This window comes from Silene latifolia, chromosome Y (assembly GCF_048544455.1).
Source record: "Silene latifolia isolate original U9 population chromosome Y, ASM4854445v1, whole genome shotgun sequence".
Classification (NCBI taxonomy): Eukaryota; Viridiplantae; Streptophyta; class Magnoliopsida; order Caryophyllales; family Caryophyllaceae; genus Silene; species Silene latifolia.
In genome coordinates, this window is record NC_133538.1 from 174,662,667 (window position 1) to 174,684,908 (window position 22,242).

Below are 22,242 nucleotides of genomic sequence, written 5' to 3' on the forward strand. Positions count from 1 at the left end.
CTCCCTGGACAGTACTAGCTGAGGTGGCCTGCTTAGCAGCCGACCCCTGGTTGTTTGGAGAAAATCTTACTTGTAGATGAAGAAGATATTGATGAAATGGAAAGACTTACGGAAGACGTATTTAGGACATGGGATATGTGGTCAACTAAGTATAAGAAGCCACTGAATTTGAATTCAGATATGGTAAGAATTTAAAAATACTTTTATTTGTGATACCGTTAAGTATATTATGTGATATTGTCAAAAGTAAGTATTAATATTGTTCCTTAAATCAAATAAATATTTTAGTTGTGGTATTGTATTATATATTCTGTGATATTGTTACTCACTACTTGTGATATTGTATTATATATTCTGTGAATAATACTTGTTATTTTTTTTATAATATTTCTATAGGTATTCATACCTTTTCTATATCAAGATCACTACATTAGCGTCTGTATTGACTTCAAGAGGGAGAAAATGTTCTACTTGGACAACCGAGACTATGAGAATTTCCAAGACAAGGAGCATGTACACCTGGCTCATTTAACTATAAGTACAATAATAAAAATAAGAAGTAAGGATATAATAATTTTGTTAGCTAAGATTGAAATTTGATAGTTATTTACTATAAACATATATAGGGGATTTATGGTCACTACCTCAACACTAAAAGTAATGAAAGTGGGCTAAAAGTACAGGACTACGTGTTGGCAAATGTGGCCTTTGATTGGCAAACAAAAGAGTTGAACCTGGATTGTGGATTATTCATGATGTTTCACATGATGTTTTTTTGTGGGTGAGGATTTTAAAAGTGAACTGAATAATGAAAAGAAGAGACAGTTATATAGGAGGGAGGTTGCAGCGACGCTCGTCTTGAGTGATTTAAATAAAAGTAGGAGTGAGGTCCTGAGGAAGGTCACAAACATTAATGCCATCAAAGGAACACTGTTACCTAAATTGCTGATGAAAAGGAAAATAGCAAACAAAAACAAGAGAGGAAAACGTGGGAAAAAGAATGTTCAGACTCCCGTATCAAAAATAAAAGGTTATTATTTTAAACACTGACTTATTTTCATTATAAGTACTCATTATGTATTCAATAACAAAAATAAATATTTTTCTAGCTATGGTAGAAGATGGTTCTGCCAGTGTCGTGGGAAGCGGTAGGAGGGAAAATTAGATGGCCTTGGAATCACGTACAACTATGGTGTGGCAGATGCTAAGTTGGAGGTCGTCTCAAGGTTTATGAAGGCTAACAATCACTCTGTGCAAAGATGTTCACCATGAGGAAAGAAGTGTTTGACTACTGCCTATTGGACGACCACATTTTCCCATTAGAGTATGGTTCTTTAAAATCTATGAATATATCAGTACTGCTATTTTTTGTGATATTGTTTCTTTAATGGTGTGATACTATTTTTAGAGTAGTGTGATATTCTTTGTACTATTTTAATTTATTTTGTGTTAATTTTTGGAGCAGTGAGGTGGTTTCCAGCTTCAGTAATGATCCATACCTTGTCAGAGACGATATGTTGTCGTTGCTTCCAAATGTGCATGTCAGTAGCAATGTGATTGAATGTTGGTCGCTAATTCTGAACCACATTGAGCACACAGAAAAATGTGGAACAAGTTTAATGTTTTTTGGGATTCGACAAATGGTAAGCTGTCGATTTAGTTTGATTAAATGTAATAGCTCTTTAAAATAAAATAGGACTTTTAACATATATATACACAACAGGAAATAAAAACCGAAGGAACTGAAGACCGGGAATTGAATAAAGAAAAGATGTTCGTAGAATGGGACGAATTCATTAGAAGAAACACAGTTCTCTATAACATGGAAGCAGATCTGGTTTTTATTCCAATGGTATGGAAAGAAAATTATTTCTGTGTTTGTATAAATTTCAAAACCGAGACAGTGGAAGTGCTGGACAACACAGAGTACGCCGACTGGGAGCAAACACAAATATACAAAGTTGCAGATTTGGTGGTATGATTAATTGATATTTCTTTAAATTATTGGTGTATATTAACATTAAAATAATGGATTTGAGTGTTTGTGAAATTATCACTAATAGTTTTGCTTAATATTGTAGGCTGAGCACATGAGTGACTACCTTGCAAAGAAGAATGTTGAAAGAGCGGATGATATAATAACGTTTGATATGATACTGTCAACATCAACTTCCCTTGGCAAAAGACAGAGATGAACAATACTGAGTCTGGAAACTTCTTAATGATGTACATGATTCGGTATGAGGGAGAGATGTTTGAAGCCAACTTGAACCAGAAAGTGTATAGGCAATACTACTGGCTAGAAATGGCAGCAGCATTGCTTTTAGCTGACATAAATGAGAACAGGACACCTTTGATCGAAAAGGTAAAAGAATTTTCAACTGGAAAGGAGGAACTTTGGAAGACATTAAAGCAAAAGAGGAAGAATAATGAAAATGCAAAAGAGAAGGGTGGTAAGATAAAGGGGAAGGAGAAAACTGTTGAGATGGAGGAAGTACCAAATGTAGAAGTTCCGAAAAAAAAAAAGAAAGCCGATGTTGTTCACCAGGAGGCAAATAAAGAAGATGTTCCACCGACAGCAAAGAAGGATTGTACTGAGATACCGATTATTAAGACAGAATTGCCAATTCTTCGGCAATCTCCTAGGAAAAGGTAAAAACCAAAACCTAACATTTACAGTTTTTTATGCAGAAAGGTAGAAAGAAATTAGGACTGACTATAATTATTGTTGTACAAAAATAAAAAAGTGTCCATAAATAATAACTGACTGTTATTATGTATTTACTTTACAGAGGAGCTGATTCCGGAAGAGATGGTGAAGATGGTAGAAAGGAGCCCACAATAACATACAAACGAGGTAGAGTAAAGACCGTTGCAAATCCTAAGAACCGAGGTAGAGGTAGTGGAAGGAATTAGAACTACTAGATTTATTAGCACAAAGTTGTAACTGGAACAAATGGTAAACATTCCGGATGTAATGTTTGTAGGACAAGGAATCTAATGGTAAACTTTTTATAATAGTAAACAAATAGTGATGGCTCTTTTGGCTCTTTTGGCTCTCTTGGTAAAGTGTGATATTCTTTCAAGTGTCGTGTGATATTCTGCTATAATTGTTGTGATATTGCTTCTCTATAATAAAAATAATATCACACGGTTTGCTAAACAATATCACACAATTTGCTAAACAATATCACACTTCTATGTGGTATTGATTCTCAAAAATAGTGGATATGGATTTTAAAATGACATTTAAACAAAATGTGATATAGTTTATTATGAACTGCGATATTTTATTTTGATGTTTGTGATATTGTTTCACAATTTGTGAGATTTTAAAACACTGTGAAACAATATCACACAGTTTGCTAAACAATATCATACTTCTATGTGGTATTGATTCTCAAAAAAATTGGATATCGATTTTAAAATTTTACTTTGACATTGTTTTTAGAATGTTGTAATATTGTTGTCTACACAGGTTGATATTGTTTTACAAAAACTGCAGAGGCATAATAAATGTAAATAACAATAATGATGTTTTTAAAAAATGTGAGATTGTTTATTATGAACTGCGATATTTTATTTTGATGTTAGTGATATTGTTTCACAGTTTGTGATATTTTTATACACTGGGTGTGATGTATTTTGACAACACAGAAAAAACGAGAGGCATGTAAAGTACTTCTGAAGTAGTGATACTGTTTAGTAAAAGATGTGAAATTATTAAATATAACGTGTGATATTGTTTCTCAGTATCACAAAAAATATAAAAATAAGACAACTAAGACGAATAAAATGATCCAATATTATACCCGAGTATATTCTATATAAATAACGTATAATGTATACTCTAATAATGAAGTTTGTGGTGTATATAATATACTAGTAATAAAGTATGTCGTCTATTTGCTGTTGTTATATTTAATGAGCGCCATCAACAGAAAAATCCTTCAACCGATCAACCATCATCGCATCATCCTCATCTGAACTCCCCTAAAAAATATAAAAATATGGTGAAATAGTGATATTGTTTTATGTAAGGAGTGATATTATTTATAGTAACGTGTGATATTATTTCTGACTCGTGACCATAATAAACAATATCACATTTTGTTATCCTGAAAATAGTGATATTGTTTAGTATAAGGTGTGATATTATTTCTAATAACGTGTGATATTGTTTCTGACTCGTGACCATAGACCATATATAAAGTTTCATAAAATAAAAATCGTACACAAACTTGTCATGGTGAGCATACCTTATTGTCGGCATCGGGTACAAAAGCATTAGGACAGTTATGCTTATCATGGTGAGCCATTTGTTTGCAATTACGGCAAAGCCTTTTAGGCTTCTCCGCTTTGGCTATGCATTGTTGCTTTTTGGAGATCATTCTCTTCCCACTACCCTTGTTATTTGCCTGACGAGGTGGTAAAATCCTCACCTCAGTTGAGGAACTGCATCCAAGAAGCATCTCTAACTCCTGCTCTTTGGTCATTGACTCTGATTGCGGATTGAGTTTGACCCTAAATTGCTTCAGTGTGTCAGCAAGATCAGTGATCTCATTGTTAGGCACATTCTTGAGCACACTGATAGTTACGTAGAACTCTGACCATAACTTACACATCTCCACCTTTCTTAAATCAGTGGCATCAAAGTCGTCCATTAACTCACCATGTAAACCATAAAGAGGGATCTTGTATGCATTCTTGGTCCACCGCATAAGGATGTACTTATCAGGTAAAGTATCTACTTGTTTCCCGGAATAAACCAAGATAATGTGTCTGCAAATAATACCCTTTATGTTGAACAACTTGCAAGAACATTCAACATCACTAGTTGTAGAATTGTAGACGACTTGATAGGTCTTCTGCGTTCTAGCATCAGCTATACCAATTACCTTTATTCCGTTGACAGGTGGTGTGAAGCCACCAACACTAAGGGAACAAATAGAAGCAGTAGCTTCTAGTTGAAAATCTGCAAAAGCAGAATGTGTATAAAGCTTGAAACCATGATATTCCAACTTAAGAGAAGTAGATAATTGTGGAAGAGTACAATCATCGTCTCTATATCAAGTTGCTTTTGAGTATGGCGTTGTACATCAATGGCGCTTTGAAACCGCATCCAGAATTCAACAAGTGTACCATGTGCATTTTCAAAACATTTGAAAAAATTATTCTGACTCTCAGATCGTTGAGTTGTTCTTAATAGACAACCCATAGGAATATCACGAAAATAAGTTGGGATCCATTTTCTCCTTTTTCTAAACATGGTTGACAACCAGGAATTACCTCCAAGATTATGCTCATTAACCAACTGAGACAACTTTTCTTCAAATTTCAGAGGTTCTAACTCAGCATCCCAAACAATAGCATTCAAACGGCTCACAAAATCAGTCTCTTTCGATATTGCAGGCCCAACCTTATCAGTGAGCTTTTGAATGATATGTCACATGCAATATCTGCGCCTAGCATGTTTGAAAACAGCACGCAAACCCAACTTTATTCCAGCACATTGGTCAGTAATGATACAATGTGGCTCTCGCTGACCCATAGCATCTAGGAAATTTTCAAAGACCCACTTGAACAAGTCTTCATCCTCGTGAAATAGCAATGCAGCAGCAAAAGTACTTGACCTTTTGTGGTGGTCTACCCCAGTAAAAGGTGTAAAAACCATACAATACTTATTCGTATTGTAAGTTGGATCATAAGTGATATAATCACCAAACAAAGAGTAGTTTCTACGAGACTCTGCATCACACCAAAACGCATGAACCAAACATTTCCCAGAATCCACCTCATAAGCAAAGTAAAAACCTTCATTGGTATCACGTTTATCCTCGAAATGGTTAATAAAAAGTTGAGCATCCCGGTCTCCTATGAAACATTTGATATCCCTTCTAAAATTCTTAAAATCAACCAGTTGAGCTCCAACATTCTCATAGCCATCTACATATTCCTTAACATTTCTAAATGTCGTTGTTGTGCTTTGATTAACCCTTGAATGATTAATAATTGTCTTTTTATGGTAAAGATGGAGGTGTCTGTGTTTTTTTTTTAAATTGTTGATTTCTAAGTGAACAAAGACGGTGATTATGCCACTCACGAAACTGGAAAACAACATACCCATCCCCATTATAGCGAAACTCAATCATAGCAGTACAACCAATCCTAGTTAGTTTAGTGTTTCTAATATCAAATGCCTTGGGAGTTGCCTGCTCTTCTCCACTATGTAAAATAATAGCCTTTCTCTTACGATCTCTAAAACCTTCATGGTTACAAACAACAAATTTATACTGCACATCACCAGAATCAGACCTTTTTTGGGAAGACTTCCTAGGTTCAAAACCACATGCTTCTGCATACACACCATAAAAACTAATAGCTTCTTCCAAGGTCCCAAAAAACTGTCCAATATGAGGTTTAAACTCAAGTGCAACTTTCCTTGTCCACAATTCACTACCACCAGGTCTGGAGTCCAAAAGAAGTTGATGCACATGAGAAGGAATAAAATGTTGTTCAACATGTGGAGTAGAGCTAGGTCCATCAGGTGGTTCAATATGTACAGTAGAAGTAATTGAAGACTCAATAATATTGTGGGATTTATCTGTATGCATCCCTTTAAATTTAAGGATTATAACGAATTATAAGATGATGAATGCTAGTCATAAAATTAAAGGGATGCATACAGATAAATCCCACAAGTGGTATCAGAGCCAAGGCCACAAATTTTATTTTGATGATTTTCATAAATTTGGATTAAACAATTTTTAGGGTTTCGAAAAAAAGAAGAAAAAAAACCCACGGCTGAAAAAAAAAATTATGCCGATTAAAAAATTTTTTGCAGCCGGTTTTTTTTGTTCTTGTTTTGATGATTTAATTACCATTTTGATTTTTCATATTGTTGTTTTAATCAGTTAGAATGATTATATGAAGAATTGGTAGATGTTTTGATTTAATGCAGATTAAGTTAGAATGTAAATGGGAATTGTCATGTTGATGATATAAAAATTTGTTTTTGCTATATAGCTTTTGGCATATACGGTTAATCATGTTTCATTAATTCATATGCTAATTTTGTTAATAGCAACAATAAACGATTTTTGTTCATCAATATCATGCTTTTGCAGTTAGGGCATAATGCCGAATTGATAAAAAAAAAAATGGGGTTGTTTTGTTTTTTTTTCCAGCCGAAACACAAAAATTATTAGGGTTTCTGTTTTTTTTTTGTTTTTTTCGGTTTTTCAGCCGTGAAAAATATAAAAAAAAAAAAAAAAAAAAAAAAAAAAAAAAATTTATTCTTCGTTCACGTTCAAGAAATATTAAAAAAAAAATTGTTTTTTTTCGGTTTTTGAAGAAAAACCGAGAAAACTTTTTTTTTTTGGGCTATTTGTTTATGCCGAGAGTTTTTTTTGAGGAAAAAAAAATTCTGTTTTTTTTTGTTGTTTTTGGCCTAGAATGATTATACATTAAATTTATAATGTATGATAATTATTGTGAAGCGGTTCATAATTCATAGATATCTAATTATTTTAAAGCAGTTTAAAATATTGATGGATTAAATTCATATTACGAGTTTAATATGAATTAAGATTAAATTTAATGTGATTAATTGAGGAATTGTCACTTAATTTGATCAATTAAATAGGTGGTTTGGATAAAATTAATCTACATAATTAAAGAATTATGTCTTCTATGTTTAATTTTTTTTAGTTGATGCATTTTATTTTAGTTGAATGAATTGTTGAATGGTTTTATTTACGTATTTTTGCAATCGGTTGTAATTTGTAATACCTAGTGTGGCCTTAGTCAAATTATGTTTTCGTAATGATAGGAACATAATTTTTAATGTAATTTTGAGATCTCGAATCTCCTTTATTTTTCTTTAGTTTTTGAGTTTTGAAATTAGAATGTAATAAATAGGTTTATCATGTAAATTTATTTATTGTAATTTTCAAAGAAGACTAAAGATGGAGATTGGATCTCACTCCCGCTACATGGATCAAGATGGAACATCGAGACAAGCTTCTCGGGTCCAAGGATGGATTCCAAATTTGTATTTAATGTTCATTTTGATAGGATAGGCCACACTAGGACTTTATTATTGTTTTTACGTTTTTCATTCCTATTGCTTTTCATTCACATGATAGTTTATGCATCATTTTCCGCCTTAAACCAAACCACCTACTACTTAAATGCATGAAAATTGACAAATATAGGTTGTATGTTAGTTTTCATAGACATACAGATGTCACATGTTTATTAAGCCATCATCTTAGTTTATTCATTCACGCATGCTAGATAGTAGTTCACTTAAAATGAATTAAAATAAAGTTGATGGGATCTTCCTCTAAAACGGAAATTGAGATTAGTCTTTATAAGGGCAAACAACTATGAATCCCTTCTTCGTCGATAGGCATAATATGACCCCTTCTACGTTGGGTAAGTAGTTTGTGTTGACTTAGTTTATCTCAACATTATAGTCCGAAAAGTTTCTCGTGATTATGATGGACTAAAGATAGAATTTATAGAAATTTATCGACCAAGAATTCTAACAGTAGAATTAGCCAATAGGTTGGCTTATCAATTTACAGATAATTGAGTCTTATGATCATTTATATAATTCTTGAGGAAGGTCATTGTATAAATGTTTTGAGTCTTCGCGTTATGACACTAGTTCATTAGACTTAAATTAAAATCGATGCACATGCTCATTATTTATTCTTCTTTTCGCAGTGTAGAACACGTTTATTTTACTGTTACAACAAATGGCTAGAAATAACGAAATCCCAATGCCAAGTGCCACACTTGGACGCGAGTCCTGGCTGAAAGTTTGTATGGACAACATGAATCGACACGCGATCAAGAATGATGGGTCCAACTTTGCGGGTGGAAGGCGACACTACGGAATCTTTGCCATTCTTTGACGGTAAGCTCAAGTACTTAACTGAGCCAATACCGGTAAACCCAGGCCCCAATGCGGGAGTTAACGAGTCACTTGCTTATAGTGATTTCGTTATGGAAGCGGGTGCGATAAAGAACATACTCATCTTTGCAATGGAAACCAATTTGCAGAGACGCTTCATTGCCCAAGGTGCGAACAAGATTTTCACCACGCTCACTAACGAGTTCTCAAAAGCACCGAGGATCGTTACTTATGAGCATACATGTCGCTTCTTTGATGCGAAACTCCAAAAGGGCCAACCGGTTAGCCCACACATTCTTAACATGATTGAGAATGTCGAGAAGTTGGAGGCACTTGATTGCAAAATCAGTGAGAGCATTGTCATTGACTGAATGCTTCATTCTCTTCACGATGGTTTTGCCCTTTTCAGGCGAACTACTACATGAATGACTTGAAAAAGAGTCCTCAGGAGCTACACTCCCTTCTCGTACAGACCGAGAAGGATATGAAATTGAGTGGGAGCATGAAGCATGATGTTCTCACGATTTCCAACAAGGGTAAAGGTAAGGGCAAAGCTCCAGGCGACCTAACTGTAGGTAAGCCAAAATTCAAGAAGCCAGGAAACGGTAAGAGTGGGCCCGGTGAGACTAGTGGCTCATAGGGCAAGACAAAGAGTAAGGTCGGTGACATTGAGTGCCACCATTGTCACAAGTCTGGACATTGGAAGAGGAACTGTCCCGTCTACCGTGAGGACATCAAAGCAGGCCGCGTCGTTCCTGTTGGTATGTCATCTTATATTCATATGATTGAGATTAACCATGCAAGTTTCGGAACTTGGGTACTTGATACTGGTTGTGGTTCTCATCTGTGTAATTATTTGCAGGACCTAAAGAACATCATACCTCTCGAAAAGGGAGATGTGGACCTGCGAGTCGGGAATAGAGCACGAGTTGCTGTAGTCTCGAAGGGAACATATGTAATCCAACTCCCTAGTGGTTTTGAGTTATTTTTATATAACTGTTACTATGTACCCAGTTTATCTAAGAATATTATTTCTATTTCCGTACTCGAGATAGAAGGTTTTGCATTTTCAATAAAGGATAATAGCTGTATTTTCTTTTTAGTGAAATGATTTATGGCAAAGCAGTTTCCATGAATGGAATTTACATCTTAGATAAAACCACGGAAGTATTACATGTGAATAATAAGAAATTAAAGGTTGGTGACAAAGATCAAACCTATCTATGGCATTGTCGAATGGGACACATAAATGAGAAACGTGTAAAGAAACTCGTCGATAATGGGACTATTCCCGCATTCGAATTTTCTACATATGGCACGTGTGAATCATGTCTCATAGGCAAAATGACTCGAATTTCCTTCAAAGGTGTTGGAATGCGCGCTAGTGACCTACTAGGACTCATACATACTGATGTTTGTGGACCTATGTCAATTATCGCTAGAGATGGCTATAGATATTTTATCACTTTCACGGACGATTTGAGTAGATACGGATATGTCTACTTAATGAAGCATAAAAGTAAGTCCTTTGAGAAATTCAAGGAATACCAGAACAGGGTTGAAAACCAACTGGGTAGAAAGGTTGAAGCACTCCGTTCAGGTCGGGGTGGCGAATATCTTTCAAATGAGTTTGATCAACACCTTAAAAACTGTGGAATCGTTTTGCAGTTAACTCCACCAGGAACGCCTCAATTAAATTGTGTGTCCGAACGGAGAAATCGAACCTTACTTGACATGGTTCGATCCATGATAAGTCACACGGTAGTGCCTGATTCATTATGGGGTTTTGCTCTTTTGTAAGCCGCTCTTATACTTAACCGAAGTCCGACTAAAGCTGTCGACAAGACTCCATTTGAAATGTGGAAGGGAACGGTCCCTAACTTGTCCTTTATTCGGGTTTGGGGCTGCAAGGCTTATGTCAAGTGGAGACACGAGGATAAGCTCGGCCCGCGATCGGTCAAGACATACTTTATAGGTTATCCAAAAGGAACATTTGGTCATTACTTCTATTCGCCTACCAAAAATCGAGTTTTTGTTGCGGCTAGTGCGACGTTCTTAGAGAAATAATTTCTCAAGAATAATATAAGTAATAGAACCTTCGAGCTGTCGGAGATTCCAGAACCAACAACCGAGGAACGGATGGAGGAAGTTGTTCCTCCAATTGATGATACGGTTAGTATTCCTGAGTAACCTAGGAGGTCGGGTAGAGTCTCTCATCCTCCGGACAGATACATTGGTATGGTCGAGGAGAATGACGTTTTGCTCCTAGAGAGTAATGAACCCGCTACCTATAAAGGTGTTATGGCCTGTTCCGACTCAAAGCTATGGCTCGAAGCCATGCAATCCGAGATGGACTCCATGTATGAGAATAACGTATGGGATCTTGTTGATTTACCTAATAAGGTAAAACCTCTACAGTGCAAATGGTTTTACAAAATAAAGCGTTCTGTAGACGCGCAACCAGATACCTATAAGGCACGACTAGTGGCAAAAGGTTTCATTCAAGTGCATGGATTGCATTATGATGAGATTTTTGCACCTGTAGTCATGCTACGTTTAATTCGGATAATCTTAGCGATTGCCGCTTTTCATGATTATGAAATTTGGCAAATGGATGTGGAAACCGCCTTCTTAAACGGTTATTTGGAGGAAGAGTTGTACATGGTGCAACCCGAAGGTTTCATAGATCCTAAACATCCTAAGAAAGTATGCAAGCTTAAGCGTACATTTATGGACTTAAGCAAGCTTCTCGGAGTTGGAATCATCGTTTCGACCAGGTGATAAAAGAGTATGGTTTCACTCGATCGGTCGAGGAACCATGCTTATATATCAAGTCGAGTGGGAGCAAGATTGTATTCTTGATATTGTATGTCGATGATATACTCTTGATTGGGAATGACATTCCTCTCCTATCTTCGGTTAAAAAATGGTTGAAGAACCATTTCCAGATGAAAGATCTGGGTGAGGCACAACGCATATTGGGAATCCGTATCTACCGAGACAGATCACGATGGACGTTATCACTTAGTCAGGAATCTTATTTGGATAAGATTCTTGATAAGTTCAGCATGACTAACTCCAAAAAGGGGAACCTTCCAATGACGTCTGGGATGCAGTTGAGCAAGTCTCAGTCACCCACGACGCCTGAAGGGGTTGAGCGCATGAGTCGTGTTTCTTATGCATCGGCTATAGGATCAATCATGTATGCCATGATATGCACACGTCCAGACGTGGCATATGCATTGAGTATGATGAGTCGGTACCAAAAGAATCCATGTACCTACGGAGGACTAAGGATTAGGTATTGACTTATGGAGGAGATACTAAGCTATGCGCAACCTTACGGTTCTGAGATGCTAGCTTCCAAACGGATCGAGATGATTAGAAATCTCGGTCTAGATTCGTTCTTACTCTTAATAGTCTTTGCGGTCACCGAATAGTTCCAAACGGGAAGTTGTAGCGCATTCTACTCTTGAGCCATTGAAGTATGATAAGCATGGAGGGCATGTTATTTCCATGAGAATTAAACGTGTTCTTGAGTTGTAATAGTTGATTATGAATTTGATGCATTATCTTTTTCATATACTATTTATAACTTCATCGTATTAATATAATATTTTGTTTTTCATGTGGATTGTACTAACAACTTTGAATGCCACAAAGTGAACTGAATTACATTATCTTTTGTTTTGGTCCGTAATGGCCTACAAGAGCTGGTAACTCTGGCTATTATATTGTGCAGTCGATTGATGGTGGGTTCAACGAGCCATAAGTCAAACTGTTGACTGATCGATCACAAATGCGAGATTATAACGATACCTCGTAGGACAATTTTTTGTGACAACGTAATGGAGTCCTAAATGTTTAAAAACATTCGGTGCCAGGTCGTGGATAGGACATCCATTGTGTTCCTAGAGTCGATTCTTTTGAATATCGACTGTCTCTTTAGATTAAGGCAGTTTTTGGGTGACTTTGGTTTCTTTCTCACGGTTTGCCGTAACTGGAGACTAAGTAGATTTTTTCTAGGTCATTTCATACTGTGCTTACATCGGTAGGATCGAGTTGAGGAAAATATCCAACCTTTATCAGGTATAGTTATTTCTCAGGGCCACTCGAGGAGTTGTAACTGAAATACATGGCCATGCTCGAATGATGATTCGTTTATCAGTTAAGTTACTCTCTAGTCGGGGAAACCACTCTTGATACATATAACTTGTAAAATACGACCTTTGTGAATACAGATTTTGCAAATTGTTTTACATTGAGTGAAAGAAATTTTAGGATATGAGAATCGGTCATCGCACATACACTTGTGAGGACAAGTGGGAGTTTGTTGGAGCTTGTGTCCTCCACAAATTAGTGTGATAACATTTGTAAATCTCTTACAGGTTCACAAGGGTATACTTCGTATTTTATCAGTTGATTAACGATTACCTAATAACGGTTGGCTTGCTAGAAAGTTTGACGTTATTATCATACAGATGACGGTGATCAACTGGTCCCTAAAGGTCACACCTATAGGATGTGTTTGAGAGATGTGGTTATGGAAATGTAATCACATTGATGCCTTATATGACTAAACAGTTAGTCAATGTGTTGATGAGACAATTATTTAATGCCGATTAAATAATATTAGTTAAGACGAATTAACTGTCAATTCGTAAATTGAATATAATAAGTTATATTTAATTAATGTATATGATGTTAGCTTGGACGAATTAATATGTTAATTCGTAATTAAATGTAATCGGTTATATTTAATCAACAAGATGAATGTGTCATAGTGGTAATAGTAAGGGTACTCAAATCAAGAGGTTATGGGTTCGATCCTCACTAGATGACAATTTATATTTAACACATTTTATACATTTTTGGAATAACCGAAAATAAGAATTTTAATCCTTATTATTTCGGTGGGATTTGGGCCGAAATGAGAAAAAAAAAAAAGACTCCCCATTTACTTCTCTTTTTCGGATCAGAATAAGAGGAAGAGGGAGCTTATTTTTAACCTAATCATTCTAACCAAAACCTAGCCTCCATCTCATCAGAGAAAAACATAAAAACCTAAAATTAATCAGTTAATTTGTGGATCGACTCTAGCAAAATCAAAGGGCATTTCTCATATCGTCTTGGGTGCAACTGATAGGAGAATATCATCGCGATACTGTTCATAGGCCATAAAAGCTAGGACCGAAGGTTATTTCTTAATCCTTTATGTTTTTGTTTATGTAATTTAATTTTATGACTAGCATTCATCATCTTATAATTCGTTATAATCATTAAATTTAAAGGGATGCATACAGATAAATCCCAGAAATATCACTACTATCGTTAGAGGTAATTGCAGACTCATGAAAATCGTTAGGGGCAGAAAAAGTTACAGTACTTGTAGGATCTGGCAAGAAGTAGCAACAAAAGTACAATGTAAACAAACAAGTAAAAGTTAAGAGATATGAAGGAAATCAATATCACACAGGTGTCTGAACAATGTTACATATCCCGCTAAACAATATCACAAATTCGGGAAAACAATATCACATATTCTGTAAAACAATATCACACATAGAGTAAGGAAACAATATCACACAGGTGACTGAACAATGTTACATATCCCCCTAAACAATATCACAAATTCTGGAAAACAATATCACATATTCTGTAAAACAATATCACACTTGTTGTAAGGCACAAAATGAGACTACATGCATATCACACCCATCAACTTTTACTAAAGTAGACAATTCATATCACAACAGTCATATTTTGTAAGAATATCAATATGACAACTTAATCTTAGGGCAAACAAAAACGTAAAACATGAAATAAGAATTAAGATGCACATAAAATATTTTTAGGTAAAAAAATTATAAGAACAATAGTAAGATGACTAATAATTGGGAATATTTATCAAAAAATAAAAGAACATGTGATTTAAAGCTGGAAGTACAAAATAAAGAGAACATAAAGCTGAAATTAAGAACAATAACGTACCTGACATCGGGGTGATGATTGAATAAGCAGAGATTAGAGCAGAAAACCTAGAAATCCAAAAAAAAACGTAGCGAATTTAGGGTAACACAAAATTAAACTGAAAATAATAAATAAAGCAAGATGAAATTGAAAGTATAGAAAGAAAAGTAGAAGAAACGCGGTAAGATGACTAGTAATTCGAAACATAGGTATGAAAAAACGAAAAATATGTGATTTAAAGCTGAAATTACAAATTAAAGAGAACATAAAAGATGAAATTAACAACAATAACGTACCCGACAACATGAATATGATTGAAATAGTATGATAACTGATAAGAATGAGAAGAAAAAACTGAGATCAGGCCTAAATTCTAGGGTTCCCGAGCTCGGCAATGGAAAAACGAGTTACAATATAGAGAAGTTAGAGGGAGAAGGAGATTTGTGAGATAATGACGGTTTTGGCTGATAAAAAGGGGCTTATATAGTGGCTGGGTGAAATTACTAATTTGCCCTTATTTGTTCCGCCCTAAATACTATGAAGGTATTAATCCTCAATACTCAAATATATGAGTCATACACTCATACTCACATGATCTCATTCCTATAGTGGAGATCTGGTGAGTCCAGGGTTTTAAATGAGTCTGTCCTACCTTTATGGGCCGTCAGATCTGATGGAATAAACGGCTGAGATTCTTCCGTAAAATAGAACAATGTTATCTTAGGTGTCCGCTAAAGATCACACCCAAACAAACGGTCTCTTTTCAACTCTTTGTCTCCTCCTTTACGTATCTCACTCAGTCTTTCTCTCTCTTCTTTTTCCTTTCTCAAAGTCTCGCTAATTGCGCACTTCAATATTAGAACATTCTAAAAAAATCCACAAAACCTCGCATAAAGGCACGCAATGAACAAAGATAGATTTCTGTAAGCACCTACATCATCGAGGAAGGTTTGCTATGAAATCGGTTTGTAATTTGATGTTATTTCCATTTTATAGCTTAATCATTTGATTTGTCCAATTATAGAATGGATTATTGATCGATTTTTGGTTGATTTGAGTTTGAATTAGGTAGATTCCTGATTTTCGTTTACCTAATATAATTCATTGCTACTTCAATGTCCTTCAACAATTTGAAAATAATGTTCATTTCCGAAAAATGTTTGAAGATTCTATTCTAAATAATGCATAACCATGTTTATCGGCATGCTATTTCGTTTATTAAAGCTATTGCTATTGCTGTGGCCAAGTAATTAGTACTCACGTAGTCAATGGTTCTAGTTAGGTTGTTAAGCTTGTCATTCCACCGCTTGATTTAAATTAATGAATTATGTGAATGTATCAGAAATTTTCACAGAACAAGTATTAGTCATTGATTGATTTAAATGGGATGCATAGAGTGAATGTGAACTACTATTGACCAATTGATTTTTCTTGCAGAGCTGTTGAAGTGAAGTTGTATTGAGATTTGTTATCTTTTAATTGAATGATCGATCTTATTAGTTACTTTCTGAGTTTGTTTTTCATCTAAGTTTTCTTCTCGTTTATGCAGAAAGCTTAGTCTCTTATAGGTTGCTCATAATCATGTTGTTGGTTCTTATATTTTTACTTCTTAGGGCTTGCCTGGAATCCAAGTAATAATTCGGAGGTAAATTTTAACTGGGTGATAATTACCGAGAAAGTTAATTACTTGGGTAATGATTTCATTGATGATAGGTTTGACATAAGGTAATAATTACTGAGTAGATGTTTTACTCCCTTAATTATTACCCAGGGGGAGGGTGGATAATGTATTACCCTTTCATGAGAGTAATAGATCCATGAGGTGAATAATTACTCTCATGCCAAACATGGAAAATACACCTTAATTATTACTCCCATATTCATTCCCCTCCTTTTACCCTCAATCCAAGCAAATCCTTAGAGTAATTATTCTCAAGAGTAATTATAGTTACTTCATCAACTCTTGTTACATTATCAAGTAGTTATTGTTACTTGGAGAATGTTACTCTATAGAGTAACTCTTGTTACTTTATCGAGTAATTATTGTTATTTTATAAAATAACCAGTGTAGTTTCGTAGAGTATTCTGATAGAAAGGTATAGATACTCTTGGTTGGGTCTTTGTTTGTTAAAAATACTCTTTCCAAAAAGTAATACTCCCTCCGTCCCGGTCAATTTTTGTCCTTTGGTTTTGGCACAAAGATCAAGGAAAGAGGATAGAGCCAATAACCAAATGACAAGTGGAACAAATTGAATGAAAATGATCAAATTACTAATCAAGTTCATTCTTAAAATAGAAAGGACAACAAATGACTGAGACACCCCAAAATGGAAAAGGACAACAAATAACCAGGACAGAGGGAGTAAAAAGTAAACAAATGAATGAAAGACCATAAATTGGAATAGTAAACAAATGGGGATGGTGGGAGTATTTGTTTGTTGTTGTAAAACATAATAGTTGTTACCGTAACACATGTTATGTGTTATTGTAACACAAATTTGTGGTTATTATAACACATGGGAAAATTCATATAAGCATGTATACCAAAACGTAAGTGATAAAATGATTTTTAAAGGTTATTAGCTCAATGGTAGAGCAATGTACAATTTGTACAAAGATGTGGGTTCGAATCCCGCATAGCCTAATTCTTTGTTCTAAATTATGACTTCATTAATTATTAGTGTTGTTCCCCAAAGTAAATGTTAATCTAAAGAATACATGGTGTTGCTCCTTGGAATAATTATTGTTGCTTTATAGAATACTTGTGTTACTCTATATAATACCTAGCGTCAAAAGACGTTATTGCTTGCTAACCATTCAGTCAAAATGCACCATTAAATGAATAGGCTATGTGGGATTCGAACCCACATCTTTGTGATGACTTTTACATTGCTCTACCATTGAGCTAATAGCCTTTTAAAATTAATAACTAAAAACTCAATAAAACACATTCAATCATTCCCCTGGCTAATGTGAACCTGAAGATCCCTGTAAGTGAATCAAACTAAAATAAAGCATTAAGCATTGCTTTTAAGGTTTGGTGGAGGTAGATTACTCCCTAGCCTTACAAGGCAAAAATGTAGAGAAAATTCCTTCATTTTTAAAGCATGTTCAAACTTAAGCTAGGACTTCACAATCAAATACAATTAAACTCCCTTCATTTTAAATTTTGCATAGACCAGAATAAGTTCAATCCGCTATCTATATCATACATGTAACCTGCTAGGAGTTAGCCCATCAAGTTCCATTTTGACAGGAAGCCCAAAAACTTCTTCGCGACATAAGTGTTTGATTCCTTAATCTCAAAGGTTTACATATTGAATATGTGATAAATTAATTTAGTCATAAAATTATTTCTAGATCTTATGCATGCAAAATTTTCAAAATTAGTAAGAAGAAATCGCCTTCTTACCATAAGATATTTCAGTTTCAAGGGCACAAGATAGGACTCCTTCCTAGTCTTGTTCTTCAGCTACCCATAATAGGATGATCTTTTAAGAGTGCTCCAAATCTTCAAGCTCCATAGTAGGAACTTCTCCTTAAAGATTGTACCAAGGAAATCCTTCTTAATACAAATATTAATTTGATTACTAGGATTAATGTTTGTTTCCATAAAATTATTACTAATATTATATGTATACTACTTCTAGTATTAAGAATAATATTAGTGATTTTGTGAGGTTATTCTAGTGTTCTTCAAAACTCAAAACTAGAGAGATTAGATCATCACCAAAAAGTGATTAACTTATATTAAAATGAATTGTATTAATTAGAAGAGAAAAACTCTCCCTTTGCAGAAGGGTGGCCGAAAAACTCACATGGGAGGAGTGTCCAATGCCTTTTCTAGTTGCTCTTCACAAGAGAGTAGGCATGAAGGTCTATCATTAGTAGGTAATGATAATGTTCCCCACTAAACAAATAATTAAGGCACAAACCAACCCTATACTCCCATTTACACGGTTTACATGTGTAATATGGATACATTTTAACTTTGTCAATTTGTTAATTTGTATTGTGTGACAAATTGGACATGTTACTAGACATGTCATTTAAATAATGCATTTTTAACAAATTAAAAATCATTATATAAACAAAATAAATCACATACAAAAATTAACTAGTAATTCACAATTACTATTACTTAAAATGCGTCATATAATTATAAATCACAACTACTTGTATTTATAATAAACAATTCATTCTTATTACAATTGTTTAATAAACAATAAATAAACCTAAGTAATAAAACAATTTAATAACTTAGCACAAATCTTATTTAATCGAATTACAATAAGATACGTATTATCACTCACAAAATCATTGGTTTAATTTTAAGGAATTAATTAACTTGTATCATCATACAATTAATTAATTAATCAATTAAGAATGTTTCCCTAGAGGTATGACCTTAAGGGATCAACTGATCACCACCGTCACACGACAGTAATGTCAAACTCTAGTCAGCCAATCATTACCGATTAATGTGGATCAGTTGACAATAAAATGTTACAATCCCTTGTGTATTCTTAATATGAGATTTAAACATGTGATCGCATTATTGTAGAGGACACATACTCCAACAATCTCCCACTTGTCCGCGACAAGTGTGCGTCACCAATTCTCTTGTCCTATTACTATCTCCCACTCAATGCAATGTGTCTTGCAGGTCGTACTTGCATTTGATCGTATCGTGAGTGGTTTTCTCGATCTGGAGAATAACTGTCTGATCGGAATATGTCTACCATAGATACCTTCCGTGTTAGAACTATATCTCATTATTACAACATATTCTTATATGTTACAATTTCATTTAGTCATAAAATTAATTTGAATCTTATGCATGCAAACATAAATAAAGATAAATAAGAAATCGTTTTCCTTACATTGAGAAATCGGATATATTGGCACAAATGAGTTCTCCTACTTGCTTGTTCTTGAGCTCTCCAAATATTGGATGAACAAAGGATTCAAGTATAGAATCCCTCCCAAGGAATAATACCCAAGATAACCTCTTAATAAAATTAATATTATTAATACTAGAACAATATTAATCTATATAAAATTGATCCAAAAACATTGATTTTGGTCTCTTAATTTCGGTTAAGAAAAGGGAGAAAAGAAGTGATTTTTATCTCTCTAAAAACTCTATATTTTTAGATGATGGAATGAAAAATACACTAGCATTCAAGTAGTGTATATTAGACAAATTATAGAGAAAAACCCTTTGGCATTTCTCTATGAAAAACCGGGTAGGGGGTGGTATTAGCCAATGCATGATCAAGTTGCTCTTCACAAAAACAACTAGGTTTGCATGGCTATGTATTAGGTTAAATGATTATGTTTTCCACTCAATTAATCAACACAATATTTATCCTAATACACCCTAAATTTCGGTACATATAGTGTAAAATGGAAAATCCATTTTACACATTATTTTGTCAATTTGTCACATGTAACATGTTCCATGACATTATGAATATAAAATGTATTTTTAACAATTAAAAATCAACATATTAATAAAATATGTCACTTATAAAGTTAACCTAGTAATTCATAATTACTTGTACCGAAATGAGTTCCCGAGTCATAAATTACAACATTCTGTATTTATAATAATCAATTCATTCTGTTTCAATTGTTTCCGTAAACAATAATTTCATCTAAGTAATAAAACAATTCGATTACTTAGACCGTATCTTATTTAATCAAATTATAACGAGATACGTAAATATTACTTCCAAAATCGTCCGTCAATTTTAAGTAATTTAATTAACCCGTATCGTCATACGATCAATTAAATAATCAATTAAGAGTGTTACCCTTTAGGTATGACCTAAGGGGATCAACTGATCACCACCGTCCGCACGACAAGAATGTCAAACTCTAGTCACCAATCATTACCGATATGTGTGGACCAGTTGACAGTAAAATATTACTTCCCACATGTATTCTTAAAATGAGACTTAAACATGTGATCATCATGATCGACAGTTGTGATCGCATCATTGTCGGAGGACACATATTCCAACATTCCGAGCGTGGCCACGCATTTCCAGTTCATTGCTCCTCGAGTGGCCTTGAGATATAAGGTAACCCTGACGGGGATGGACAATTCCCATTGCACTCTTCCCTTCGATTAGCCACAGCTCATCATGACCCAAAGCATGCCCATTAGACCCCAATTACGAAGGCCGCCGAACATAAATCAAAGTCACTCTGAAACTGTGCCATCTTAGGCAAACAGTCATTAGTCAAAGAATCGACTCATAAGAATACCATAGTAGCTCTCGCCACGACCAGGCTATAAAAATTGCCAGAACTCTATAAGCGGTCGTAAGCCCGACAGAGTGTCCCATACAGTCTGCCTATGTGATCGACTAGTCATCTCTCATGACTCTATGGCACTTGAACTTGCCATCAATCGCATCACACTCTAGTTACTTCGAGACGTAACCTCATATAAGAAACTAGGGGCCAATACTATGTTAATCTAGTTCACTTTAATGGGGTTCAACGTTGTCCTTACAACCCATTTGGATATAACAAAGTAACAGAAGAGTTTTTAATAAAACTCAAACGATGAATGCATTATCACATATGTAGAATTGATACCATATTAATTACTACATAATCTATAATCTATACTTAATATTGTATATTATTATACATCTCAACTTGATTGAAATGTCATGAGTTATCATGCGTAGCCTATTAAAAGGCCTTGGTTAGCAAGTTTTAACAACACTTTTCACTTTCCCTAACCTTACACTATTTCCCTTTGTATAATCTTTATTATAACAACCTTTTGAGTACTTGTCCAGATATAATCTAGAGATAGGTTCCTAAGCCTTGGAATAACTCCCACTGTCCTCACAGTGTGTAGGGATTGGACCTTTGGTTGTTGGAACGAACTACCATGGTTCCTCCAATTCATAAAACGGAATCCTAGTACCCTACCTTCCTACTTGCATATCTCATTATCGCAAGTGTACTCAATATTCGTTGTAAACCTCACATTGTTCTACAACATAGAACGTATCTAGCAGATATCCTCCTTAAATAATATAGCCAAGATAGTTATCTATCCATCTTAGTATGATTAGAATATGGTTATCGTGTAACTCCCTGCACATAAATCCATATCAATTCTAATCACTTAGCTTCATATCTTTAGTGCTCCAAGAGAACTAACCAGTGAACTATAATGCTATATAGAGACTTCTCTCAAAAATTCGATTTGTAACTTTTCGTCATACTCCAAATATATGAAATTTAAGAATGGTAATACATCTAAGCGTAATGAATTAATCCCGCACCGGAAGCAAGTGGATTCAATTTCTACATGTTCA

General features: G+C 34.5%; 1 protein-coding gene across 1 annotated transcript; it reads right to left on the minus strand.

Annotated features, from left to right (window-relative positions):
• Nucleotides 1–3,921: 3,921 nt before the first annotated feature.
• Nucleotides 3,922–6,614, minus strand: LOC141629467 (protein FAR1-RELATED SEQUENCE 5-like). Its single transcript, XM_074442464.1, has 5 exons — nt 6,124–6,614; nt 5,483–5,996; nt 5,290–5,419; nt 4,260–4,975; nt 3,922–3,993 (listed from the first exon to the last, which is right to left on the minus strand). The coding sequence occupies exons 1-5, from the start codon at nt 6,612–6,614 to the stop codon at nt 3,922–3,924; spliced, it is 1,923 nt and encodes a 640-aa protein (XP_074298565.1).
• Nucleotides 6,615–22,242: the final 15,628 nt, after the last annotated feature.

What these genes read in the sequence shown, in the direction of transcription:
- LOC141629467 (XM_074442464.1), bottom strand. Translation starts at nt 6,614, where the DNA reads ATGCATACAGATAAATCCCACAATATTATTGAGTCTTCAATTACTTCT. An exon ending in TTTCGCTATAATGGGGATGG is followed by an intron (nt 5,997 to 6,123) that starts GTATGTTGTTTT and finishes TAATCATTCAAG; the next exon opens with GGTTAATCAAAGCACAACAA. An exon ending in TAATGAGCATAATCTTGGAG is followed by an intron (nt 4,976 to 5,289) that starts GTAATTCCTGGT and finishes CTGCTTTTGCAG; the next exon opens with ATTTTCAACTAGAAGCTACT.